Source organism: Pongo pygmaeus, chromosome 2, assembly GCF_028885625.2.
Source record: "Pongo pygmaeus isolate AG05252 chromosome 2, NHGRI_mPonPyg2-v2.0_pri, whole genome shotgun sequence".
Taxonomy (NCBI): Eukaryota; Metazoa; Chordata; class Mammalia; order Primates; family Hominidae; genus Pongo; species Pongo pygmaeus.
The window spans coordinates 67,735,807-67,762,914 of NC_085930.1; the positions used below are offsets into that span (position 1 = coordinate 67,735,807).

Below are 27,108 nucleotides of genomic sequence, written 5' to 3' on the forward strand. Positions count from 1 at the left end.
TGCCACCATGCCCAGCTAATTTTTGTATTTTTAGTAGAGACAGGGTTTCACCGTGTTGGCCAGGATGGTCTTGAACTCCTGACCTCGTGATCTGCCTGCCTCGGCCTCCCAAAGTGCTGGGATTACAGGCGTGAGCCACTGCAGCTGGCCTCTACAAAAAATTTTAAAATGAGCCAAGCATGGTAGTGTACACCTGTAGTCCCAGCTACTCAGGAGGCTAAGGGGGTCGGATCTCTTGAACCCAGGAGTTTGAGGCTGCAGTCAGCTATGACTGCACTGCAGCCTGCGTGACAGAATAAGACCCTGTCTCTGAAAAAAAAAAAAAAAAAAAAGAGTGAAAGTAGAGGGTGGTAAAAAGGAGTGCAAGTGGCTAATTGCATTATCTTAGATGATAACTATTACAGGGGGAAAAGCAGAGTATGGTACAGGGGACTGCAGGACAAACTGGATTATTAAATATGGTATAAGGGGCTGGGTGTGGCGGCTCCCGCCTATAACCCCAGCACTTTGGGAGGCAGAGGCAGGCAGATCACTTGAGCCCAGGAACTCGAGACCAGCCTGGGAAACAGAGCAAGACCCTGTCTCTACAAAAATTAGCCAGGCATGGTGGCATGTGCCTGTAGTCCCAGGTACTTGGGAGGCTAAGGTAGGGGGATCACTTGAGCCCAGGAGGTGGAGATTGCAGTGAGCCAAGATTGCACCACTGCACTCCAGCCTGGGTGAGAGTGAGACCCTGTCTCTAAATAAACAAAGAGGGTACAAGGAACAGAATTTATAGTGTATGTAGACACATATATATATGTGTATACACACACACACATATATACACACACACACACACATATATATATAATAGCTAGTATTTATTGAGCACTTACTATGTGTAGCCTTCACCTGGGTTACTTAATTACTCCTTACAATGACCCTCTGAGGTAGGTATGGTTATAGCCCCATTCTACAAATAAGGAAACTAAGGCACAGAGAGGTTAAATAATATGGCTAAAATCATTTGAACCTAAGCATTCTGACCCCAGGCTCTTCATCACCACTGGCTAAAGTATATTGTAGATACAGATACATTTATCTGTATCTACAATGTACTTTGCAAAAATGATCTTATGTCATTCTTACAAGCCTATACTATAGATATTATTATACCCATTTTACACAGAAGTAAATAGATTCCAAGAGGTTAGGCGAGGTCATGAAGGGCAGATAAGTAACTAGAGTAGGTACCACTGTGTAGCTGTGGCCATCAGCTATGGAGTAGCGCTGCAAAAGGAGGAAACTGAAATCAAAGTGAGAAGTCCTAGGGCCAAGTTGCAGTTCTGCCACCAAAAGGCTTTGTGACTCTGGACAACTCATTTCATTTGTCAAGACTTGTTTCCAGCATCTGTAAAGTGGGCCTCCTCATTCCTACTGCTTAGAGTTGTGAGGGGAGTGGAATAAATCAAACTATGTAGCCTATATAGAACACCTACTACAGGGCTTTCCTCGCACAGAGAATGTGTCCAAAAAATGGTAGCTGTCATTAGCGGTCTTGAAAAAGCACCCACTGGCCTTGGAGTCCTATCAAGTTTGGAGCCCTGGTTCAGCCACTCTCCGGCTCTTAGTCCTTTGAGCCAGTTCTGTTTTTCCTTTTGGAAACTGGGTCTCCTGCTGCAGCCACTTGGAAGGATTGTTATGAAGCCTAAATGGACTCCAAAACGCTCAAGATCAACTGTGAAGTGCTGAGCCCAGTAAAGGATTACTATTATGTCCTCCTTGATGTTGAAAGTGGGACATATTTCAGTGTTCTGAGACTACTTTTCAAGTGAAGTCCTGTGTTTTCAGCAGTGGCTGAAGGTGGACTTGGGAACTGTAATGATGGTTTGCGTTAGGCTGGGTGGAGAAGCATCTCCATCCCAGGCACACGGGGGCAAAAGAGAATAAAGGTCCTCTTCTTTTTCTCCCTTTCTCTTTTTGCAGAGTCCCCTACCTGCTTCTCCTTCTCTTCTGCAAGCAGCGTGTGTGTAGAGCTCCTCCCTCAGTGCCACAGGGCCTCTTCCCTGTGGTGAGGCTTTAAGACCACAGAAGTTTCACATTCAGCCTTGGTGGATCCTGGAAGGCAGAGGAGCCCCCACTGCTCTCTCTGCTGCCTCCTCAGGCCCTTCCCACAATTCCTTCTCACCCCAGCCTCAAGGCTTGGGATCTGAGTCCTAGGATTCTGTCTTCCAGAGAAGCTTGAGTCATTTTGGCCCTGAGCAGGTCATCACAGGGACACAACTCAGTTACCACTCTTTAGAATAAGTTCTTCAACGTAAGGTCTTTGCTATTACTAAGGGTTGCCCTTCACCTACCAACTCACCTAGCAGGCATTTAGCATACATTATCTGTAATCCATACAACCCTGCAAAGGTTTATTGCTTCTATTTTACAGATGAAGAAACTGAGGCTGAAGGCAATTGTAACTGGGCCAAGTTGGCCAAGTGACAGTGAGGTAGGGGGCAGTACTCGACTCCAAAGGAATGGCTGGGACATTGGACCAAATTGAGGACTAGCTAAAACAGGTGTGGTGGGAAGCACCTCGCATAAGACACTGCCACCAGTGTACCTTGTCAGTTTACCATTGCCATGGCAACTCCCAGAAGTCACCGCCCCTTTCCTAGAATGTTCTGCATAAACTGCCCCTTAATTTGCATATAATTAAAAGTGTGTATAAATGTGACTGTAGAACTGCCTCTGAGCCACTACTCTGGGCACACTGCCTATGAGGTAGCCCTACCCTACAAGGAGCAGTACCTCTGCTGCTGCTGCACACTGCTATTTCAATAAAAGGTGCTATTTAACACCACTGGCTGGCCCTTGAATTCTTTTCTGGGTGAAGCTAACAACCCTCCCAGGCTAAACCCCAGTTTGGGGGCTTGCCTGTCCCGCATCAACAAGATGCAACCCAAGTCTGACCCAAAGCAAATGCTCTTTCTGCTGTGCTATACTGCCTCATCACAAGAAATTTCCTCTGATCTTGCAGTTAATTTCTTCCTCTGACTAGCTATTTTCCATGACCAACACCCACCAGGATCAGTTAGAAACAGTTATTGAGGCTGAGTGTAATTAGTTACACACTTATGTCATTTTCCCCTTGAAATTATAGTCAGTGGTTTGCAACCCTGGCTGCACATTAGAAACATCTGGGGTGCTTTTAAAAAGTATAAATGCCTAGCCCTACCTCCAGGGAGCCAGATTCAATTATTCTGGAGTGGGGCTCAGGCACTACTGTTTTTTAAAGCTTCCCAGATAATTCTAATATGTGCTGGCAGAGTTGAGAACCAGTCATATCAGAAAGCTGGGGCAGAGGCCAAGCATGGTGGCTCATGCCTGCAATCCCAGCACTTTGGGAGACTGACGTGGGTGGATCACTTGAGGTCAGGAGTTCGAGACCAGCCCAACCAACATGGCGGAACCCCGTTTCTACTAAAAATACAAAAAAATTAGCTGGGCGTGATGGCACGCACCTGTAATCCCAGCTACTTGGGAGGCTGAGGCAGGAGAATCGTTTGAACCCGGGAGGCGGAGGTTGCACTAAGCCAAGATCATACCACTGCACTCCAGACTGGGGGACACAGTGAGACTCCATATCAAAAAAAAAAAAAAAAAAATGCTGGAGCAGGAGGGAAGACTGATGAAAGGAGAATAACAAAGCTTCTCTATGCACTTTGCATATATTTTTCTTTTTTTTTTCTCTTTTTGAGACGGAGTTTTGCTCTTGTTGCCCAGGCTGGAGTGCAATGATGTGATCTTGGCTAACCGCAACCCCCGCCTGCTGGGTTCAAGCAATTCTCCTGCCTCAGCCGCCTGAGTAGCTGGGGTTACAGGCATGTGCCACCACACCCAGCTAATTTTGTATTTTGAGTAGATATGAGGTTTCTCCATGTTGGTCAGGCTGGTCTCAAACTCCTGACCTCAGGTGATCCGCCCACCTCGGCCTCCCAAAGTGCTGGGATTACAGGCGTGAGCCACCGCGCCCGGCTATATTTTTTTTTAAACAAAAATATCTTTATTGGTTTCTCTGATAGCATGTGATATTTGTCAAAGACAGAAAGAGAGAAAACAAACAGCTTCCCATAACCTCATCCCTGAGGAATCACCATTATTGTTTGGAGTATATACTCCTTTTACATGTTTTTAGTCCTATACAAAATGAATTTTTTTTTTTTTTTTTGAGATGGAGTCTCACTCTGTCACCAGGCTGGAGTGCAGTGGCGAAATCTCGGCTCACTGTAACCTCCGCCTACCAGGTTCAAGTGATTCTCCTGCCTTAGCCTCCCAAGTAGCTGGGACTACAGGCGCATGCCACCACACCTGGCTAGTTTTTTGTATTTTTAGTAGAGACGGGGTTTCACCATGTTGGCCAGGATGGTCTCGATCCCTTGACCTCGTGTTCTGCCCACCTCGGCCTTCCAAAATGCTGAGATTACAGGCATGAACCACCGTGACTGGCCAATTTTTTAAACATATTTTCTTTTTTGCAGACACTATGGTGAAAAAAAAATTTTTAACATTTAATTTTCTGTATTTTTTTCAATTAATAGCTTTTCATGTCACTATATGAGCATAGTACTATTTCCCTTTTAATGGCTTATTTAGGAACACCATACTATACGTGGCCAAACTCCTATCAGTATACTTTTATTTCCAGTATTGTGCTATTCTAAATAATACTGCAACAAACTTCATATACATACATCTATTCACACTTGTTTTTTCTTTCTTAAGGTAAATTCCTAAAACTAGATTTTCTGGAGCAAAGATGAACATCTAAAATCGTGATGGGCTGGGCGCCATGGCTCATCCCTGTAATCCAAACACTTTGGGAGGCCAAGGAGAGAGGACTGCCTGAGCCCAGGAGCCCAGCCTGGACAACATAGTGAGACCCCATCTCTATTAAAAAATGGCTGGGTGTAGTGGCTCACACCTGTAATCCCAGCATTTTGGAAGGCTGAGGCAGGCGGATCACCTGAGGTCAGGAGTTCAAGACCAGCCTGACCAACATGGAGAAATCCTATCTCTAATAAAAATACAAAATTAGCTGGGCGTGGTGGTGCATGCCTGTAATCCCAGCTACTCGGGAGGCTGAGGTAGGAGAATCACTTGAACCCAGAGGCGGAGGTTGCAGTGAGCCGAGATCGTGCCATTGTACTCCAGCCTGGGCGACAAGAGCAAAACTCCATCTCAAAAAAAAAGAAAAAGAGGCCAGGTGCGGTGGCTCACGCCTGTAATCCCAACACTTTGGGAGGTTGAGGCGGGCAGATCACGAGGTCAGGAGATCAAGACCATCCTGGCTAACACGATGAAACCCCGCCTCTACTAAAAAATACAAAAAAATTAGCCGGGCGTGGTGGCGGGCGCCTGTAGTCCCAGCTACTCAGGAGGCTGAGGCAGGAGAATGGCGTGAACCTGGGAGGCAGAGCTTGAAGTGAGCTGAGATCGCGCCACTGCACTCCAGCCTGGGTGACAAAGCAAGACACTGTCTCAAAAAAAAAAAAAAAAAAGAAAGAAAGAAAAAAAAGCACAAACAAACAAAAAAACAGAAACAAAAAAAATTTAAGAAAAACAAAGGCCAGGTGTGGTGGTGCATGCCTATCTATATAATCTCAGCACTTTGGGAGGCCAAGGCGGGAGGACTGCCTGAGCCCAGGTGTTCAAGACCAGCCTGGGCAACATGACAAGACCCTGTCTCTATTATAATTTAAAAAATAAAATTTTCAGCCAGGTGTGGTGGCTCATGCCTATAATCCCAGCACTTTGTGAGGCCAAGGCGAGCAGATCACTTGAAGTCAGGAGTTCGAGACCAGCCTGGCCAACATGGTGAAACCCTGTCTCTACCAAAAATATTAAAAATTAGACAGGCATGGTGGTGTGCATCTGTAATCCCAGCTACTCGGGAGGCTGAGGCAGGGGAATTGCTTGAACCCAGGAGGTGGAAGTTGCGGTGAGCCAAGATAACGCCACTGCACTCCAGCCTCAGCAACAGAATGAGATTCTCTCTCAAGAAAAAAGAAAAAAATTAAAAAAAAAAAAAAGAGTGGCTACTCTTACTCTCTCTTAGAAAGATGAATAAACCTCTATCCTATCCTACCCTTTTTACCTTTTTTTTTTTTTTTTTTTTGGTAGAGATGGAGGTCTCACTATGTTGCCGAGGCTGGTCTCAAACTCTCCTCCAGTGATTCTCTGGCCTCAGCCTCCCAAAGCGCTGAGATTGCAGGTGTGAGCCACAGCACCTGGCCCCCTATCCTTTTTAATGGCTTATTTAGGAGTGCCATACTTAATTTGGGCAATCTCCCATGGATGTACATTTATTTCCAATACTGGAGTCTGTTCCAGAGGGATCTGCTTTCTGCATCTATCAGCGGGGTGGAAATCCTGGAGGCTGCCAAGTATAAACAAGTATTTGGAAAACAGCTGCCCCAGAGGCACACTAGACCTTCTCAAAATCCTCCCTACTTCTTGGAGTTGCTCCAGGCCAGGGTAATCCAGACCTGCTGGAACAGCCGTGATACGGTTTGGATGTGTCCCCACTCAAATCTCATCTTGAATTGTAATCCCCATATATTGTGGGAGGGTTTAATCAATCATGGGAGGCAATTTTCCCCAGGCTGTTCTCATAATAGTGACAGAGTTTTCTTTTTCTTTTTTTTTTTTTTTTTTGGAGACAGAGTCTTACTCTATCGCCCAGGCTGGAGTGCAGTGGCACAACCTCGGCTCACTGCAAGCTCCGCCTCCCAGGTTCAAACAATTCTCTGCCTCAGCCTCCCGAGTAGCTGGGATTACAGGCACCCGCCACCACGCCTGGCTAATTTTTGTATTTTTAGTAGAGACAGGGTTTCACCATCTTGGCCAGGCTGGTCTTGAACTCCTGACCTTGTGATCCACCCGCCTCGGCCTCCCAAAGTGCTGAGATTACAGGTGTGAGCCACCACGTCCGGCCAATAGTGACAGAGTTTTCATGAGAGCTAATGGTTTTATAAGCATCTGCCATTTCCCCTGCTGGCATTCATTCTCTCTCTGGCTGCCCTGTGAAGAGATGCCTTCCACCATGATTGTTAAGTTTCCTGAGGCCTCCCCAGCTGTGAGCAACTGTGTCAATTAAACCTCTTTTCTTTATTAATTACCCAGTCTTGGGTATTCCTTCATAACAGCATGAGAACAGACTAATACGAGCCCTTACCACAGCTCCTATCCGAAGTTTCTGAACATGGAATAGCTACAAGAGTTCTCAAAATTCTTGGGTTGGGCCTAGGTAATGAACACCCACCTGCAAGGGAGGATCCATCAATTCATGTCACTCCCCATCAAGCAAATTGCTAAACTGTCCTTTGCCCAATTAAGTCTCCTCCAACTTATGTTAAGATGAAATGGTTCAACAGGACTTCCCCCCCCCGCCCCCCCCGCCAGCCTTTCGGTAACCTCAGCTCTGTTATCAGCATTTGTGGGGCCAGCTCCAGGCCTCAAGGATTCAACTTTTCCCAATTGGAACAAAACAATCTTTCGTGTTTTTCTATCTGACAGGGAGAGAGACTACTGCCATTAGTTTGTATGTCAAGCAGACTTATATTTTCCCGCAGTTTCATGTTTTGAATTTTGAAATAAGTTTTGTGGGTTTTTCTCCCTCTCATATATTGAGTGCTATTGCCCAATCCTTCTCATGATCATCACACGTGTACCTCAATTTTCTGTGGCCTGCCAATGGACTACTGGGTATGTGTGGTGAGGGGTGGGGACAGGAAAATGTTTTGTTGAGGCAGGCAGTTTAGGTGTGCCGAAAGAAAGGGGAACAAGTTGAATATCTCTCATTGGAAATGGTTGGGACTGGCAGTGTTTCCAATTTCAGATTTTTTTGTATTTTGGAATATGTGCATATATATGAGATATCTTGAGGATGGGACCCAAGTCTAAAGGCGAAATTCATTTACCTGTTTCAGAAAAACTCTGTTTTTCCTCTAGATTCCACACTAACACAATACCAACCCAGAACACTTTTGTGTCCAAATGTGTAGATTTCTTCCCAAGAGCGAGCAAGCAATCAATTCTGCAGTGAACACCAACTAGGTATCCTCTAATTCACTTCCGACACCATCTTTCTGGAAATATCAGATCCTGCAGGTTGAGGCCTCAGTCCCCAAGACCACCCCCCCCACACACACCAGTAGCAAGTTTAGGGCTCCAGAACTTCTGACCAACCAGCTTCAAGTTGGGGTTCCCGCCACCTTCGCTTTGGGTTTAATTTGCTGGAGTGGCTAACAGAACTCAGTGAAAAATGTTTACCAGTCTTTTTTTTTGAGACAGGGTCTTGCTCTGTCTCCCAGGCTGGAGTGCAAACTGAATAGCTGGTACTGCAAGCATGCGCCACCACTCCTGGTTGGCCTTTTTTTTTTTTCTAGTAGAGACAGGGACTCACTATGATGTTATCTTGAACTCCCAGGCTGAAGCAATCCTCCTACCTCAGCCTCCCAAAGTGCTGGGATTTTATGTGTAAGCCACCACGCCCGGCCTACCTGATTTATCATAAAGGATATTACAAAGGATACAGATGAAGTGATGCGTAGACAAAGGTATGGGATAAGGGGCGCAGAGCTTCTGTCCCCTCCCTGGGTGCACCACCCTCCAGGAAACTCTACACGTAGTTCAGCTATCCTGACACTCTCCACTGTCCTCATGGGTTTTAACGAGGCTTTATGATGTCACCATTCCTTCCCCAAGGGTATGGGTAGAACCTTCTCTGAAATGAGGGCTGTAATCCCACCTGTAATCCCAGGGCTTTGGGAGGCCAAGGTGGGAGGATTGCTTGAGCCCAGGAGTTAAAGACCAGCCTGGGCAACACAGCGAGACCCCATCTGTACAAGAAACTTGAAAATTAGCCAGGCAAGGTGGCTCACATTCGTAACAACGGCTATGGGAGTTATGAGCCAGGAACAAAAAAAGAAAACACATACATCATAACACCAGTTTCATATACACCTTATAGACAAAGGCTGAAGGTAATTTTAAGCAATATTTTCCATAGTTTTGCACGTGAAACAAAGTTTGTGTTACGTACTCACATGTGGAATTTGCCACTTGTGACGTCACGTCGGGACTCAAAAACTTTTGGATTTTGGAGCGCTTTGGATTTGGAATTTTTGGATTAGGGATACTCAATCTGTATTGAAGGGGTATCAGGAAGCCAATAACTAGCAGAGAGTGGGACTGAGGTGCTAAGAATGGGACACGAAGACCCGGGGTGAAAGTATCCGAAGAGTTCACATTGATATCTATTTCATATCCTTAGTGCACTGACTTCTAGCCCACGCCCTCACTGTGGTATTCTATATATATATATATTTTTTTTTTTTTTTTTTTTTTTTTCCTTTTGAGATGGAGTTTCACTCGTCGCCCAGGCTGGAGTGCAATGATGCAATCTCGGCTCACTGCAACCTCCACCTCCCAGGTTCAAGCAATTCTCCTGCCTCAGCCTCCTGAATAGCTGGGATTACAGGTACATGCCACCACACCCAGCTAATTTTTTAATTTTTAGTAGAGACAGGGTTTCACCATGTTGGCCAGGCTGGTCTCAAACTCCTGACCTCAGATGATCTGCCTGCCCTGGCCTCCCAAAGTGCTGAGATTACAGGCGTGAGCCACCTCACCTGGCCTTATTCTCAACATAATTAATTGCTGGTGAAATATTAACCACTTACCTTTTTGGTTTCTGTTTTCATAGGAAAAAACTTTGTTTCCGATGTGAATGCTTTTCTTCTTAATATTTTTCTGTAGTGTTTAATTTTTTATAGTGATATATTTCTTTTATAAGAAAAATAAAGCTAAAAGAAACAATGTTAAATAAAAAAAAAATCCAGGGTTGGAAAGAGAAGAGACTTGGAATGAGGCTGGTGGCTTATGTTTGGATCTCCTTCCCATCCTGGGCCTTTATGTAAAACAGGTTTCAAAACTCTCTGAGAGAGAAGTGCCTGGTTAAAACACCACACAACACATCCTGCCTATTTCCTTTACTCAGCACCATTTAACGTATTAAAGAACAGCTTTAAAAAAAAAAAAACTTAAAATAGGAACTTCACAGTCCCTTAAGAGCGATATATTTAATACATTCACAAAATATGAAATGAAAAACAAACATTATTCATGCTACAGGTTTTTAATTTTCCTTGGACAACACCAAAAACACAGTACTCAAAGTGCATGATATTTTTTGTTTTTTTTGAGATGGAATTTCACTCTTGTTGCCCAGACTGGCGTGCAATGGTGTGATCTTGGCTCACTGCAACCTCTGCCTTCCGGGCTCAAGAGATTCGCCTGCCTCAGCCTCCCGAGTAGCTGGGATTACAGGTGCCCACCTCCACGCCTGGATAATTTTTGTTTTTTGATTTTTTTTGAGAAGGTGTCTCGCTCTGTTGCCCAGGTTAGAGTGCAGTGGCACCATCTCAGCTCACTGCAAGCTCCGCCTTCTGTGTTCATGCCATTCTCCCGCCTCAGGCTCTTGAGTAGCTGGGACTACAGGCACTCACCACCATGCCCGCCTAACTTTTTCTATTTTTAAATAGAGACGGGGTTTCACCCGTGTTGGCCCGGATGGTCTCGATTTCCTGACCTCGTGATCCACCTGCCTAGGCCTCCCAAAGTGCTGAGATTACAGGCGTGAGCCACCACGGCCGGCAATTTTTGTATTTTAAGTGGAGATGAGGTTTCACCATGTTAGCCAGGCTGGTCTTGAACTCCTGACCTCAGGTGATCCATCCGCCTCGGCCTCCCAAAATGCTGGGATTACAGGCATGAGCCACTGTGCTCGGCCTGCATGTTTTAACAAGAGGAACATGAACTATCATTTTGACACAAAGACAGCTTAAAAAAAAAAAATAAAGCCGGCTGGACGCGGTGGCTCACACCTGTAATCCCAGCACTTTGGGAGGCTGAGGTGGGTGGATCACGAGGGTCAGGAGATCAAGACCATCCTGGACAACATGGTGAAACCCCGTCTCCACTAAAAATACAAAATTAGCCAGGCATGGTGGCAGGCGCCTGTAATCCCAACTACTCAGGAGGGTGAGCCAGCAGAATCATTTGAACTCGGGAGGTGGAGCTTGTAGTGAGCAGAGATTGCACCACTGCACTCCAGCCTGGGCAACAGAGCGAGACTCCATCTCAAAAAAAAAAAAAAAGACTATTTGTTGAATGTCGAAAGGAGGAGCTAAAATCAGTTGAAATTTGGAGTAGAAGGAAAACTGTGGAGTGTCTCATTCACTTCACTCTGATTTGAATTTTTTTTTTTTTTTTTGAGACAAGAGTATCGCTCTGTCACCCAGGCTGGAGTGCAATGGTGCGATATCAGCTTACTGCAACCTTTGCCTCCTGGGTTCAAGTGATTCTCCTGCCTCAGCCTCCTGAGTAGCTGGGATTACAGGCGTGCGCCACCACACCCGGCTAATTCTTGTATTTTTAGTAGAAACGGGGTTTCACCATGTTGGCCAGGCTCGTCTCAAACTCCTGACCTCAGGTGATCTGCCCACCTCGACCTCCCAAAGTGCTGGGATTACAGGCGTGAGCCACCATGCCTGGCCTGATTTTTTTTTTTTTTTTTTTTTTTTTGAGGCAGGGTCTTGCTCTGTCCCCCAGGCTGGAGTGCAGTGGCATACTCATGGCTCACTGCAGCCTCCAATTCCTAAACTCCAATGATCTTCTCACCTCAGCCTGCCAAGCAGCTAGGATTACAGATGTGTGCCGCCACGCTAATTTTTAAAAATTTTTTGTATAGATGGGTTCTCACTATGAGCCCAGGCTCATCTTGAAGTTCTGGGCTCAAGCAATCCTTTTACCTTGGCTTCCCAAAGTATTACAGGCGGGAGCCACCATGCCAGCCATCACTCTCATTTTTGAGCACAGGAATTGTGCCCAAAGGCTAGCATAAGGAATTAAAGATGCATGCCAAGAAATACCCACAAACATTAATTATAAAAGGAAGACTATACTAATGTTTGTGAAAAGCTTATAATAACACAGAGCAATATTTAAGTTATAAAGTTAAATGAAAAAGTAGGGTATAAAACTGTATAAACAGTACAATCTCAACTATGTAAAAACCAACCAAAATATGCCCTAAAAAGGCTGAAAGGAAATAGCTCAAAATGTTAATGTGGTTGTATTTAAGCAGTGTATCTAATAGGGATCTTTTCTCTTCCTTTTTAGTTTTCTGTCTTTTCCAAATGTTTCTCTACTGGGGAGATTTTTTTAAAAAGCTATTAGGGAAGGAGTAGAATAAAAATGGGAAAAAAAGCTATTAGTTACAAAAAACTGAGTCTGATAGAAGTATTGGATTTAATGAATTTAAGTCTAGCCTATAAGAATTTGTACATTTAGAAAACTATGAAACATTCCAGGCTACTCCATGAATCCACTGGTAGGACCAGAGGTTGGAGGTGGAAGTGCCACCTGGTCCTGCCTGATGAAAAATGCTGAATCAGCCAGGCACGGTGGCCCACACGCCTGTAATCCCAGCATTTTGGGAGGCTGAGGTGGGCGGATCACCTGAGGTCAGGAGTTTGAAACCAGCCTGGCCAACATGGCGAAACACTGTCTCTACTAAAAGTACAAAAATTAGCCAGCATGGTGGCAGGCGCCTGTAATCCCAGCTACTCAGGAGGATCGCGTGAACCCAGGAGGCAGAGGTTGCAGTGAGCCGAGATGGCGCCACTGCATTCCAGCCTGGGTGACAAGAGCGAGACTCCGTCTCAAAAAAACAAAACAAAACAACACAACAAAAAAACCCAAATCAATCAGGAATGTCACATATTTACAAAAAGGAACAGAAATATTCACATTTAGCAAAAACTTATTTGCCCATTAATACCATAATCAAACATGCAGATTTTCTCCTCTTTTCTGTGCGGATGGCAAGTTACAAAAATGCTATTATCACAACTGTAGAATGTCAATCCTAGTTTAGAAACGGTAATAAAACAGCACTTCGACAAGAGTGGACTGAGAAAAGTGCACAACTTAGAAAATTATAAAAAATGCTTCCTATAAAAATGATTCCCTTTAAGACATTTGTTCACTGTACACATTTTAAGGTCCCCTCTCCCACCCCTCAACAAAAATAGAGGCAGAACCTCTAAGCACTTTCTAACAAAGTGTCCCCTGGTTTGTTCCTCTGACAAACCCTGACTGAAGGCTCATGATGTGCAGGCACTGGGGTCTCAAAGAGGAGAAAGACTTGTCCCTGCCTCAAGGATGCCTCAGTCTTCCCAAAGCAGGAGGCAGACGAGTCACCAGCCACTACGGATGCAGAATGGATTATACATGCATTAAAAGCAGATGCCAACGCCTTCTTAAAATTAAACGATACGCTGCAATTCCCAGTGAATTACTCATACAAACCTCCTTACATACCAGCTGTCCTGACTTACTAGGAAGCAAAAATGCCACCACCTTCTCCTGATAAATACTTCTCTAATGGGCAGGCATTATATTACATGTTGTGATGTTTGCCCCTAAACATCGCAATGCCTAGTGAAGTCAGTTAACTTTCTTTTAAGCAATGGTGCCTATTTTACTCTGAGAATGAGACACTTTGAAACTGAGGAAGGAACCAGTCCTGTATCTAGATCAAGACTCATTAGTACCATCAAAAGCTGAGATGAAAGAGTGTAAGTTTCAACAGCAATCTTCAATCTCCCATCCGTTGATGTGCAATGTGCTCTTGCGTCAGCCGCTCCAGGTCTTTCTGCACATTTGGGTGGTCTTCCAGATCTTCGTAGAGCGACCTGACGATGTCCAGTCTCCTGTAATTCTCAGGTTTGACTAGGCTCCGGACAACCTGGAGGCATCGCTCTTTCAGAGTATACACTGGAAGGGCAAAAACCAAATCCTCAGTGGCAGACTAGGGTCTCAGTACAAGGAATGAACAAGAGGCTTTGCCAACAACTTACCTTTCCTACTGATGGATCTCACTTTAGGTTAAAGAAAAAAAGTGAGTGAATGTATGTGGCAGTGTGTTATGCTGATGGCCCCCTGTGGACACCTCATGGTGTTCATGCCTCTGTAGTAATTTCACCTTGAAATGGGCTGGGCTTGTGATTGCTTTAACTAACTGAATGTGGATGAAGCGACAATGGCAATTCTGGGCCAAAGCCTTAAAAAGGCCTGTCGACTTCTGCTTTTATACTTTTGAAAGCCCTGAGCTACCCTGCTAGAGAGACCACATAAAGAGGAACAGGCCCTGGCCAGGCATGGTGGTTCATGCCTGTGATCCCAACACTTTGAGAGGCCAACGTGAGTAGATCGCCTGAGCTCAGGAGTTCGAGACCAGCCTGGCAACATGGCGAAACCTCGTCTCTACAAAATATACAAAAAATTAGCCAGGCATGGTGGCACATGCCTGCAGTCCCAGTGACTGGGGAGGCTGAGGTGGGAGGATCATTTGAGCCCTGGAGGCAGAGGTTGCAGTGAGCTAAGATCATGCCACTGCACTCCAACCTGGGTGACAGAGGGAGACCCCATCTCGAAAAAAAAGAAAAGAGAAAAAAAAAAAAAGAGGGACAGGCCCAGCCCCCAGCTGCCAGCAAAAGGCAGCCACACCAACGACTACCACCAGCAGAGTAACTGCCTAGCTGAGCCCAGCCTGGACTACAGAATTATGAACAAATAAAATGGTGGGCTGGGCGCGGTGGCTCACGCCTGTAATCCTAGCACTTTAGGAGGCTGAAGCAGGCAGACTGCCTGAGCTCAAGAGTTCAAGATCAGCCTGGTCAACATGGTGAAACCCCCGTCTCCACTAAAATGCAAAAAATTAGCCAGGCTTGGTGGTGCACACCTGCAGTCCCAGCTGCTGAAGCAGGAGAATCGCTTGAACCCGAGAGGCAGAGGTTGCAGTGAGCCAAGATCACATGCCACTACACTCCAGCCTGGGTGACACAGTGAGACTCTGTCTCAAAAAAAAAAAAAAAAAAAAAAAAAGGTGGTTATTTGTTTTTATTAGTTTTGGGGTGGTAGTCACAAAACACATAACCAAAACAACGTGCACTTAGAAAATCTAGTACAACTGAATTGGGTATCCCAATTCCTATTTTACACTCACTGGAAACGTACTCAAGGGTATTCTATAAGGCAAATTTACCAAATTTAACTCAGCAATGCTCATTTTTATGTATCTACTTCCTTAAAACAGGAAGTATACACACATATTAGTTTGAATCCTATGAAACCCATGTATTTGGGGGGTTTGTGAGTTTTTTTTCTTTTTTTGAGACAGGATCTCACTCTGTCACCTGGGCTGGAGTGCAGTGGTGTGATCATGGCTCACTGCAGCCTCAAACTCCTGGGCTCAAGGGATCCTCCCACCTCAGCCTCCGAAATAGCTGTGACCACAGGCATATGCTAAGATGCCCAGGTAATTAAAAAAAAAATTTTTTGTGGAGCTGGGGTCTCACTTTGTTGTCCAGGCTGGTCAAGAACTCCTGGTCTCAAGCAACCCTCCCGCCACAGCCTCCCTAAGTGCTGGAATTACAGGCATGATTACAGGCATGAGCCACCATACATTGCTGGTCTTTAGTGAGTTTTTTTATACCCATAGGAAACATCAGTTTATTAGGGTTTACCCTGATAAAATCATTTGAGCTTCAAACAAATAGTGAAGTATTATACCAATCTTCAATGATTAAAAAAAAAAAAAAAAAAAAAAAACAGGCTGGACGCAGTGGCTCACATCTGTAATCCCGTAATCCCAGCACTTTGGGAGGCTGAGGTGGGCGGATCACCTGAGGTCAGGAGTTCAAGATCAGCCTGGCCAACATGGTGAAACCTCATCTCTACTAAAAATACAAAAATTAGCCAGGTGTGGTGACAGGCACCTATAACCCCAGCTACCCAGGAGGCTGAGGCAGGAGAATCACTTGAACCCGGGATGCAGAGGTTGCAGTGAGCTGAAATCACACCACTGCACTCCAGCCTGGATGACACTGTGAGACTCTCTAAAAATAAAAATAAAAATAAAAATAAACACCTCTGATTGGCACTGTGAGGTTGATTGTGTTAAATTAAAAGTACATAGGCCAGGTGCTGTGGCTGACGCCTGTAATCCCAGCACTTTGGGAGGCCGAGGTGGGTGGATCACGAGGTCAGGAGATCAATACCATCCTGGCTAACACGGTGAAACCCCGTCTCTACTAAAAATGCAAAAAATTAGCGGAGTGGGTGGCACACGCCTGTGGTCCCAGCTACTCGGGAGGCTGAGACAGGAGAATCGCTGGAACCCAGTAGGCGGAGGTTGCAGTGAGCTGAGATTGCGCCACTGCACTCCAGCCTAGCCAACACAGCAAGATTCTGTCTCAAAAAAATAAAAAAACATTAGAAGTCAACAACAAATAAGCCAAAATATCTCATGCTCTACACATTGTTCTCCTGGAACGCCAGGGCACAATTCAGCCAGGGAAACAAAAGGCATTCATAATTCTACAATTCTACATAACTAACCTATGATATGATACTTTAATTTTGCTTGTCTCTTAAGAGCCCAAAGTGCTTTTGAGACACCATAACATCTTTAACACATAACATACAAATACATCACTTCCATTTTATTTATGGTAGAGAATAGGATACAAAAAGATTGGATACCTTGCCTGACATCAGGCAAAAATTAAGGACTGGGCTTAATTTTTCAAGTGGCCTATCCTGTACTTACTACCACAAACAACTTTATCTTTTTAAAAAGTAAAACGTCAGTACCTGGCAGTGTGATATTGGCAAAAATAGGCTGTCCGTCAACATTGAGAGATGGCACAAATAATTCAGTTTGGTTAACGAGAAGCCCATCATGTGTCCCTGCATCTCTGAAGAGCCAAAGGTGACCTATCAGGACAAGCAAAGGTTGTTAAGGAGCCACACTGGTGGCCGGGCGCGGTGCCTCACACCTGTAATCCCAGCACTTTGGGAGGCCGAGGCGGGTGGATCACGAGGTCAGGAGATGGAGACCGTCCTGGCTAACGCGGTGAAACCTCGTCTCTACTAAAAATACAAAAAAATTAGCTGGGTGTGGTGGTGGGCGCCTGTAGTCCCAGCTACTCGGGAGGCTGACGCAGGAGAATGGCGTGAACCCGGGAGGTGGAGCTTGCAGTGAGCCGAGATCGCGCCACTGCACTCCCGCCTGGGCAACAGAGCAAGATTTCATCTCCAAAAAAAAAAAAAAGAGCCAGACTGGTCTGAGTCAGGGCACCTATTTTCTCCATTTCCCCTGACCTACACAAAAAGCTTACCTCTCACTCTGCTTAAATATCATACAAAGCCCTTCTAGTAACATTATCTCAGTCAGTCCTCACAACAGATCCATTTACAGATGAGAAAACAGGTCTGAGAGGAGAAGTGACATGCTCAAGGTATAAGACAGTAAGCAAAGAGCACGTACTTGAAGCTCTAAATCCCATGCCCTTTCTGCTACCATGGTGGAAAAGGGAAGCCTAGGTCAAGTACATGATTGCAAATCACAGCAAACCCTGCAAACTAAAGAGAGAAAGCCACTGACTTCTCAAATCAGTGCTTCTCAAAAACAAGGAAGTGCAAAAACATGTCAAGAGAAAACTCATCAAACCCTAAGATCTGTGCATTTTACTGTATGTAAATTATACCAGAATTTTCTTTTCTTTTTCTTTTTTTTTTTTGAGACGCAGTCTCGCTCTGTCGCCCAGGCTGGAGTGCAGTGGCACGATCTCAGCTCACTGCAAGCTCCGCCTCCCGGGTTTATGCCATTCTCCTGCCTCAGCCTCCCAAGTAGCTGGGACCACAGGTGCCTGCCACCACGCCCGACTAATTTTTTGTATTTTCAGTAGAGACAGGGTTTCACCGTATTAGCCAGGATGGTCTCGATCTCCTGATCTTGTGATCGCCCACCTCGGCCTCGCAAAGTGCTGGGATTACAGGAGTGAGCCACTGCACCCGGCCCAGAATTTTCAAAATACATACATCACATACAAAACAGGGCAGGAAGCAAGCCTCAGCCCTAAGATTCTGTTTAAGGAAGGAGGAGGTTGTCTCAGAATAAATATAGCACTTGTTCCTCGGGGCATAAATTTACTTACAGATTTGGTGGGAAATTTTAAGAAATGTAAACTGGTAATTTTTTAAATTGTGGTAAAATATACATAAAATTTGCCATTTTATTTATTTACTTAGAGACAGAGTCTTGCTCTGTTGCCCAGGCTGGAGTGTAGTGGCGCGATCTTGGCTCACTGCCACCTCCGCCTCCCAGGTTCAAGCAATTCTCCTGCCTCAGCCTCCCGAGTAGCTGGGACTAAACAGGCGCATGCCACCACAGGCAGCTAACTTTTGTATTTTTAGTAGAGACAGGGTTCCACCATATTGGTCAGGCTGGTCTTGAACTCGTGATCTCAGGTGGATCCACCTGCCTCAAACATTTACCATTTCAACCATTTGTAAATGTACAATTCAGTGCATTAAGTACCTTCAAAAGTAATTTTATTTTCTTTTTTTAAGAGATGAGGTCTCTATGGGTGCAACACACCAACATGGCACATGTATACATAAGTAACAAACCTGCACATTGTGCACATGTACCCTAGAACTTAAAGTATAATAAAAAATTTAAAAAAAAAAAAAAAAGAGATGAAGTCTCCACCTGGGCAACATAGCAAGACCTCATCTCTACTAAAAATAAAAATAAAAAAAGAAATTAGCCAGACATAGTGGAGCATGCCTATAGTCCCACCTAGTTTGGGAAGCTGAAGCTCTGGGAGGACTGCTTGAGCCCGCGTTAAGGGTGCAATGAGTGGTGATCATGCCACCAAACTCCAGCCTCCACACTCCAGCCCAGGCAACAGCAGGACACCCTGTCTCAAAAAAAGAAAAAAAAAAAGACAAGATAGAGAGCCAGGGTCTTGCTATGTTACCAGACTAGAGTACAGCAACTGTTCAGAGACACCATCATAGTTCACTGTAGCCTCCAACTCCTGGGCTCGGGTGATCTTCCTGCCTCAGCTTCCCAAGTAACTGGGACTAAAGGCAGGAATGTGCCCTGCTAATTTTTCAAGAAATTTTTATTTTTTTTTTAAATACAGACAGGGTCTCACTATGTTGCACAGGCTGGTCTCCAGCTCCTGGGCTCAAGAAATCCTCCTGCCTCAGCCTCCCAAAGTGCTGAGATCACAGGCATGAGCCACTGCACCCAGCCTCAATAAATTTTTATATTAAATCGGGCACAGAAAAATTTTGGAGTAAAATACAAAATGTATACAATTTCCTATATAAAATAGGAACCTACAGAAATGTTGATCCCTGGAAATACCGTGTTCTTCATCTAACATTAGAAGTCTGGTGTAAAAGTGTATTAAGTATATCACCCTCAAGGAAGAAAAGATCTATCAGGATCCTTGCAAAAATCCTTTGTAAAGATTAAGTGACACTAGGACTACTTCTCTGCTTAAAGGCCATGGGAAGATTACTGCCTGCACCTTAGGTAAGGCCTAGTTATTCCTCACCTGGGTTTTCACAACGACCAAACTGCTTCCTCCACAGTAGTCTTTCCCCTCTAAACCACTTGGCAACCTGGGTGAGCTTTTCAGTACGTAAATCCGACAATGTCATGTCCCTGCTTAAAAACTTTCGGCCGGGCGTTGTGGCTCACACCTGTAATCCCAGCACTTTGGGAGGCCGAAGCAGGCAGATCACGAGCTCAGGAGATGGAGACCATCCTGGCCAACATGGTGAAACCCTGTCTCTACTAAGAATACAAAAATTAGCTGGGCATGGTAGTGCATGCCTGTAATCCCAGCTACTCGGGAGGCTGAGGCAGGAGAATCGCTTGAATCAGGGAGTCGGAGGTTGCAGTGAGCCAAGATTGTGCAACAGCACTCCAGTCGGGCGACAGATCCAGACTGCACCTCAAAAAAAAAAAAATAGAGAGAGAGAGAGAGAGGGAGAGAGAGAGACAGAGAGAGAAAAAAAAATTTTCAAAGGGCTGGGCGCAGTGGCTTACACCTGTAATCTCAGCACTTTCGGAGGCCAAGGCGGGTGGATCATCTGAGGTCAGGAGTTCGAGACCAGCCTGGCCAAAATGACGAAACCCCAGTCTCTACTAAAAAAAAATTAGGCAGGAGTGGTGGCGCACGCCTGTAATCGCCGCTCCTCGGGAGGCTGAGGCAAGAGAATCACTTGACCCCAGGTGGCAGATATTGCAATGAGCTGCAATCGCGCCACTGCATTCTAGCTTGGGCCACTGCACTCCAGCTTGGAGAGCAAGACCCCTGTCTCAAAAAAAAAAAAAAAAATTCAATGCCCCCATATTCCTGGGGGTAAAATCATCTCTTAAGCGTCCTCTCCCAAGACTCCATGTCTCAACGCGCGCATGTCTAGAACCTCTTACCTAGGGTTGGCTAGTTCCTACTCCATCCTGCTCCCTTCCTTCTCTGGGAAGTGCTCCTTAACTGAAACCACACAACCGCAACCCTCCATCTCCCAGCAGGCAGGTAGGTCAATTTCCCACGCCAAACACGGTCGGCTCTTCCGGCGCCAACATGACCCTGGCTTGTTCCTGTCTATGCATCTGTCAGTCTCCCCAGGAGGAATGTGTTCTCCATGAGGGCAGCGACTATGCAGAACTGGCCCACCGGAGTCATCAGGACTGAAGAGATGGGGTGTTAAGGATGCAGGTTTTCTTTTAGGGGAAAATACACGTGGGGCGGAGGACTGGGGGGAGCCACCTTCAAATGCTTATAAAGAATGCTCTGGGCCGGGCGCAAAGGCTCACACCCATAATCCCAGCACTTTGGGAGGCCGAGGCGGGCGGATCACGAGGTCAGTAGTTCGAGACCAGCCTGACCAACATGGTGAAATCCCTTCTCTACTAAAAATATAAAAATCAGCCGGGCGCGGTGGCGCGCGCCTGTAATCCCAGCTACTCAGGAGGCTGAGGCAGGAGAATCGCTTGAACCCGGGAGGCGGAGGCTGCAGTGAGTCGAGATCGCGCCACTGCACTCCAGTCTGGGCGACAGAGCGAGACTCCGTCTCAGGAAAAAAAAAAAAAAAAGAATGCTCTCACGCTTGCGAGCAGCGTCACTCTGGATGTGTCCCGCCTCAAGGGGCCTCAGTTCCCCGTCTGCAAAATGGACCCCGGGGCGGTAGAGGGGCTTCAGCAGACCATGCTATCGTTCCTGCTGGGTCGGGCCTAAGCGCCGGGCCAGTACCTCGGTAGCTGTGGATGCGGCGGCCCGTGCCAGGCGGCAGCGTTGGGTAGGGCTGCGGCTCGCCGTCGAAGTTGAGCCATACTGGCAGCACGACGCGCGGGCTGCGGTTGCAGAAGATGACCTGGGAGGGCTCCCGCGAGTTCACCGAGCGCAGGACGGGCCGCGGCCGCCCGGCCTCCATCTCCTCCTCGGCGCCCAGTTCCTCCGGGCCGGACTCTTCCGGGCCGGACTCCTCGGCGCCCGACTCCTCCCCGCCGTCTTCTTCAGGACCGTACTCTTCGACGCCTGCCTCCTCCGCGCCTACCTCGGCTTCGTCCCAGTTCTCCGCCCTCCGGCGCATTCCCTCCGCGGCCCAGACCACCCGGGCCAGACGCCGCGGGATTCGCGGGCCGGACGCGGGGCGGAGCTGCGTGCGCGCTCCGGAGTCGACCTCCGTAGTCTTCGCGCGCGCTCGGTAGAGGATGGAACGCGCTCGCGGAAATAGCCGGCCGGAGGCTGTGCGCGTGCGCAAAAGGATCCCCCCAGCGCCAGGGGCCCTTGTAACGGAGTCGAGGGTAGGCCAAGTCGTTACTGTATTTCCACTATACATTTTTTTTTCACCCCTCTAAGGTTTGTTTTTTTGTTTTGTTTTTTTTTGATACAGGTTTTTGTTTTGTTTTGTTTTGATACAGGGTCTCACTCTGTCGCCCGGGCTGGAGTGCAGGGGCGCGACAGATTCGGGCTGGAGTGCAGTGAGCTTGGCTCACTGCAGCCTTGATCTCCCTGGCTCAAGCGATCCTCTCGCCTCAGCCTCCCGAGTACTACAGGCGCGCACCACCATGCCCGACTAATTATTTTTATTTGTTGTTTGAAACGGAGTCTCGCTATGTTGCCTAGGCTGGTCTCGAACTCTTGGGTTCAAGTGATCCTCCTGCCTTGGCCTCTCAAAGTGCAGGGATTACAAGCCTTAGCCACTGTGCCTGGTGGACTAACTGAATTTTTTTTTTCTTCATGTCAGACGCGCAATGTGCCAACGTCGTAACAAGGTTCAAGGGTGGCACATCTCACACGGGAACACCCAATCATCACGCTTATAAAGTACAAAAAGTCAACTAACTGAATTCTTACAAGGCATGGGTGATTAGTAAAGAGGGAAAAATAATTAGACCTACTATGTGCAGAGCACTCTGGTGGAAATTGGAAAATCAGATATTTACTTTAGGGCAATTAAAACTACAAACATAAACACTCATGAACTTTGTTCATTTTACAAATATTTATTAAGGCCCTACTATGTACCACCTATGGTGATGTGTTGAAAATATTGTAAAAACCGGTCATGTTTCCTGCCTTCACTGCACTTCAATAAAAGGGTCATACAGTAATCAATCACACAAATAAAATTGCAACTATGGCTGGGTGCAATGGCTCACGCCTGTAATCCCAGCACTTTGGGAGGCCGAAGTGGGCTAATCACAAGGTCAGGAGTTCGAGACCAGCCTGACAACATGGTGAAACCCAGTCTCTACTAAAAATACAAAAATTAGCCCGGCGTGGTGGTGTGCATATGTAATCCCAGCTACTTAGGAGGCTGAGGCAAGAGAATTGCTTGAACCCGGGAGGCGGAAGTTGCAGTGAGCTGAGATTGTGCTACTGCACTCCAGCCTGGGTGACAGAGTGAGACTCTGTCTCAAAAAAAAAAACTGCAACTGTGACTAGTACGACAAAAAGAGACAGGGTACTAAAGAAGGCTAAAGATCTGGGGGGTCAAGGAAGATGGTACACAATTCTGTGTAATTAAATGTTCAATGATGTGGGATGGACTCAAGTGGAGAAGCTCAGAAAAAGAAGGGTTCAGAGAGTTTTATATTAGTTAAAAATAATATTTTTTTTTAGACAGTCTCGCTTTATCACCCAGGCTGGAGTGCAGTGGCTTGAGCTCAGCTCACTGCAACCTCCATCTGCCGAGTTCAAGTGATTATCGTGCCTCAGCCTCTGGAGTAGCTGGGATTACAGGTGTGTGCCACCACACCCGGGTAATTTTTGTACTTTTAGTAGAAACGGGGTTTCACCATGTTTGCCAGGCTGCTCTCGAACTCCTCACCTCAGGTAATCTGCCTGCCTTGGTTTTCCAAAGTGCTGGGATTACAGGTGTGAGCCACCATGCCCAGCTCAAAAACAAATTTCAAGTAGAAAGAAAATATCAAGTGCCAGACACTGTGCTAAGCATCCCACATGAATTAAGGCTATGACATGATCTCCATTTCACAGCTAAGGAAACAGAAGGGTATGTAAGAATGTGAAGGCCAGGAACCATACGCCTGTAATCCCGAGATTTTGGGAGCCCGAGACAGGTGGATCACTTGAGTCCAGGAGTTGGAACCAGCCTGGGCAACATAGCGAGGTCCTGTCTCTATAAAAAAATGAAAGAATTAGCCAGGCATAGTGGCGTGCACCTGTAGTCCCAGCTACTCAGGAGGCTGAAGCAGGAGGATCACTTGAGCCCGGGAGGTTGAGGCTGCAGTAAGCTGTGATCATGCCACTGCACTCCAGCCTGGGCAACAGAGCCAGACTCTGTCTCAAAAAAAAAAAAAAAATGTGAAAAGGGTAGTCAAAATGCTGGATCAGAGAGGCTCATCACCTGATGCCTTAGGAGAAAATGACAGTACAAGTGAACCTCAGGAGTTGGACATCTCCACAAAACACTGACACCATGAACCTAAGTAATTTTGCCTAGGGCTCTCCTTGACAGCTCACTACACAGAGATGGTGTATCCTGGTGGCCTCCAGCAGGATTAAGTGATCAGCAGTGATGCTGGACCCCCAGCTACATTAACAACATGAAAACATTGTAGAGAAAAATCCCAAAGTAGGCCAGACGCAGTGGCTCACGCCTGTAATCCCAACACTTTGGGAGGCCAAGGTGAGCACATCACTTGAGGTCAGGAGTTCGTGACCAGCCTGGCCGACATGGTGAAATCCCATCTCTACTAAAAATACAAAAAATTAGCCAGCATGGTGGCCTGCGCCTGTAATCCCAGCTACTCGGGAGACTGAGGCAGGAGAATCACTTAAACCCCAGAGGCGGAGGTTGCAGTGAGCCCAGATAGCACCATTGCACTCCAGCCTGGGCGACAGAGTGAGACTCCATCTCAAAAAATAAATAAATAAATAATAAAAATAAGATAAACCCCAAAGTAGGACTTCTGTTAATCAAATTACAATGGCTCAGAGCCATCATAATTCACAAGATTCATGCAAACATCCCCTCAGTTGTACTCCCATGCTAGCAAGGTGAAATATAACAGTTTAATATTACACAAATGCCTACATCCCTAAAATGAAACCAGTTGTTTAGATAAATGGAGGCTTTGAGATTGCAAATAATGTTTCAAAGATCATTTAAGAGGAAGGGGTGGCCAGGCACGGTGGCTCATGCCTGTAATCCCAGCACTCTGGGAGGCCGAGGTGGGCAGATCACTTGAGCTGAAGAGTTCGACACTAGCCTGGGCAACATGATGAAATCCTGTCTCTACAAAAAAATACAAAAAATTAGCCAGGCATGGGTGCACCTGTAGTCCCAGCTACTCAGGAGGCTGAGGCTGGAGGATCACCTGAGCTCAGGGAGGTCAAGGCTGCAGTGAACTGTGATCGCGACACTGCACCTTAGCCTGGGTAACAGAGCGACACTCTGTCTCAAAAAAAAAGAAAAGAAAAGAAAAAGTTGCAAAGGAAACAAGTTTAGAATATATTAAGTAAAACCACAGGCAAAATTTTTCTTACAGTACACTTTTCATTAGGCAAAAAGACATGTAGAAAAGAATAAAAAATACAATGTCTAAAGACAACTGGTGGGCCGGGCATGGTGGCTCATGCCTGTAATCCCAGCACTTTGTGAAGCCAAGGCAGGTGGATCATGAGGTCAAGAGATCAAGACCATCCTGGCTAACGCAGTGAAACCCCGTCTCTACTAAAAATACAAAAACAAAATTAGCCGGGCATGGCGGTGGGCACCTGTAGTCCCAGCTACTCGGGAGGCTGAGGCGGGAGAATGGTGTGAACCCGAGAAGCGGAGCTTGCAGTGAGCCGAGATCACGCCACTGCGCTCCAGCCTGGGCGACAGAGCAAGACTCCATTTCAATAAATAAATAAATAAAGACAACTGGTGACTTTTTCTATCTCCTTTTCTGTCTTTTCTAAATTTTCTCTAAGGGGGATATATTTTGCCAATTAAAATATACAAGTACAATAATAAAGCAAATACTGATAACCTCACGACATGTAATTAGCATGTTGTCATATTTACTTCCTTTGTTTCCAGTTTTTGCAGTGAGCTGAGATCGTGCCACTGCACTCCAGCCTGGGCGACAAAGCGAGACTGTCTCAAAAAACAAAACAAAACAGAATATCTTGTCAGCCCCAAAACTGCTTCATGGTCAAACTCTGCTTCCACTCTTAATCCCTGGCAACCACTGATCTGTCTTCTGTCCCTATAGTTCTGCCTTTCCAGAATGTCACACAACAAAATCGTATCATATGTAGCCTTTTGAGTTTGGCTTTTTTTCACTTAGCATAACGCATTTGAGATTCATCCAAGTTGTAGTAACAACTTACTCATTTTTATTGCCAAGGGTATTCCACACTATCTACTTACCAACTACAAGATATTGGTTTCCAGTTTTTAGCAATTATAAAGTTGCTATATACATTTGTGTACAGGTTTCTTGCAAACCTAAGTTTTGTTTCTCTTCGGTGAGAATCACCAAGGAGATTGCTAAGTCAAACGGTAAGTACATGTTTAACTTCATGAGAAATTGCTAACCTGTTTCCCCAGAGCAGTTGTATCATTTTGCATTCTCACCAGCAATGTATGACTGGTCCAGTTGCTCCACATTCTTGTTTACAGTTGGTATTATCAGATTTGAGGTTTTGTTCTTTTTTTTTTCTGAGACAGAGTCTCGCTCTGCCACCCAGGCTGGAGTACAGTGGCACAATCTTGGCTCACTGCAGCCTCCACCTCCCAGGTTCATGACATTCTCCTGCCTCAGCCTCCCGAGTAGCTGGGATTACAGGCGCCCGCCACCACACCCAGCTAATTTTTTGTATTTTTAGTAGAGACGGGGTTTCACCGTGTTAGCCAGGATGGTATTGATCTCCTGACCTCGTGATCCACCCGCCTCGGCCTCCCAAAGTGCTGGGATTACAAGTGTGAGCCACCGCGCCTGGCCTGGGGTTTTGTTCTTTTTAAAAAAAAAAAAAAAAATAGGCATTCGAATTGATGTATAGTGGTATCTCATTGCGGTTTAATTTGTACTTCTGAGAGGTGACAACATGCTGGCAGCCCTCGCAGCCCTCGCTCACTCTCGGCGCCTCCTCAGCCTTGGCGCCCACTCTGGCCGCACTTGAGGAGCCCTCTAGCCCGCCGCTGCACTGTGGGAGCCCCTTTCTGGGCTGGCCAAGGCCGGAGCTGGCTCCCTCAGCTTACAGGGAGGTGTGGAGGGAGAGGCGTGGGCGGGAACCGGAGCTGCGCGGGGGCTTGCGAGCCAGCGAGTTCCGGGTGGAGGTGGGCTCAGCGGGCCCCACACTCGGAGCGGCCTGTCCGCAAGCCCCAGGGTAGTAAGGGGCTTAGCACCTGGGCCAGCAGCTGCTGTGCTCAATTTCTCGCAGGGCCTTAGCTGCCTCCCTGCGGGCAGGGCTCCGGACCTGCAGCCCGCCATGCCTAAGCCTCCCCCACTTCCGTGGGCTCCTTTGCAGCCCGAGCCTCCCCGGGCGAGCGCTGCCCCCTGCTCCATGGTGCCCATTCCCATCAACCACCCAAGGGCTGAGGAGTGCGGGCACACGGCGCAGGACTGGCACACAGCTCCACTTGGCGGCCCCAGTGCAGGATCCACTGTGTGAAGCCAGCTGG

The 27,108-nt window shown here is 46.6% G+C and overlaps 1 protein-coding gene and 1 pseudogene across 2 annotated transcripts; both read right to left on the reverse strand.

The window, feature by feature from the left end:
• Positions 1-11,998: 11,998 nt before the first annotated feature.
• On the reverse strand, positions 11,999-21,678 carry VHL (von Hippel-Lindau tumor suppressor). 2 transcript variants are annotated; one of them, XM_054481362.2, is made up of 3 exons: positions 21,222-21,678; positions 16,756-16,878; positions 11,999-13,875 (listed from the first exon to the last, which is right to left on the reverse strand). In XM_054481362.2, the coding sequence occupies exons 1-3, from the start codon at positions 21,559-21,561 to the stop codon at positions 13,697-13,699; spliced, it is 642 nt and encodes a 213-aa protein (XP_054337337.1). In that variant the 5' UTR covers positions 21,562-21,678; the 3' UTR covers positions 11,999-13,696. The 2 variants fall into 2 exon arrangements, with proteins under 2 accessions (XP_054337337.1, XP_054337338.1); XM_054481363.2 differs by lacking the exon at positions 16,756-16,878 and having other exon boundaries at positions 21,222-21,639.
• Positions 21,679-22,212: 534 nt separating this feature from the next.
• LOC129034448 (small nucleolar RNA U13) lies at positions 22,213-22,310 on the reverse strand (annotated as a pseudogene).
• Positions 22,311-27,108: the final 4,798 nt, after the last annotated feature.

Excerpts from the sequence above, each read along its gene's own strand:
- VHL (XM_054481362.2), bottom strand. The coding sequence starts at position 21,561 with ATGCGCCGGAGGGCGGAGAACTGGGACGAAGCCGAGGTAGGCGCGGAG. Across the intron at positions 16,879-21,221 it reads CCGCATCCACAGCTACCGAG|GTCACCTTTGGCTCTTCAGA; the intron begins GTACTGGCCCGG and ends TTGTCCTGATAG. Across the intron at positions 13,876-16,755 it reads TGCCAATATCACACTGCCAG|TGTATACTCTGAAAGAGCGA; the intron begins GTACTGACGTTT and ends TTGCCCTTCCAG.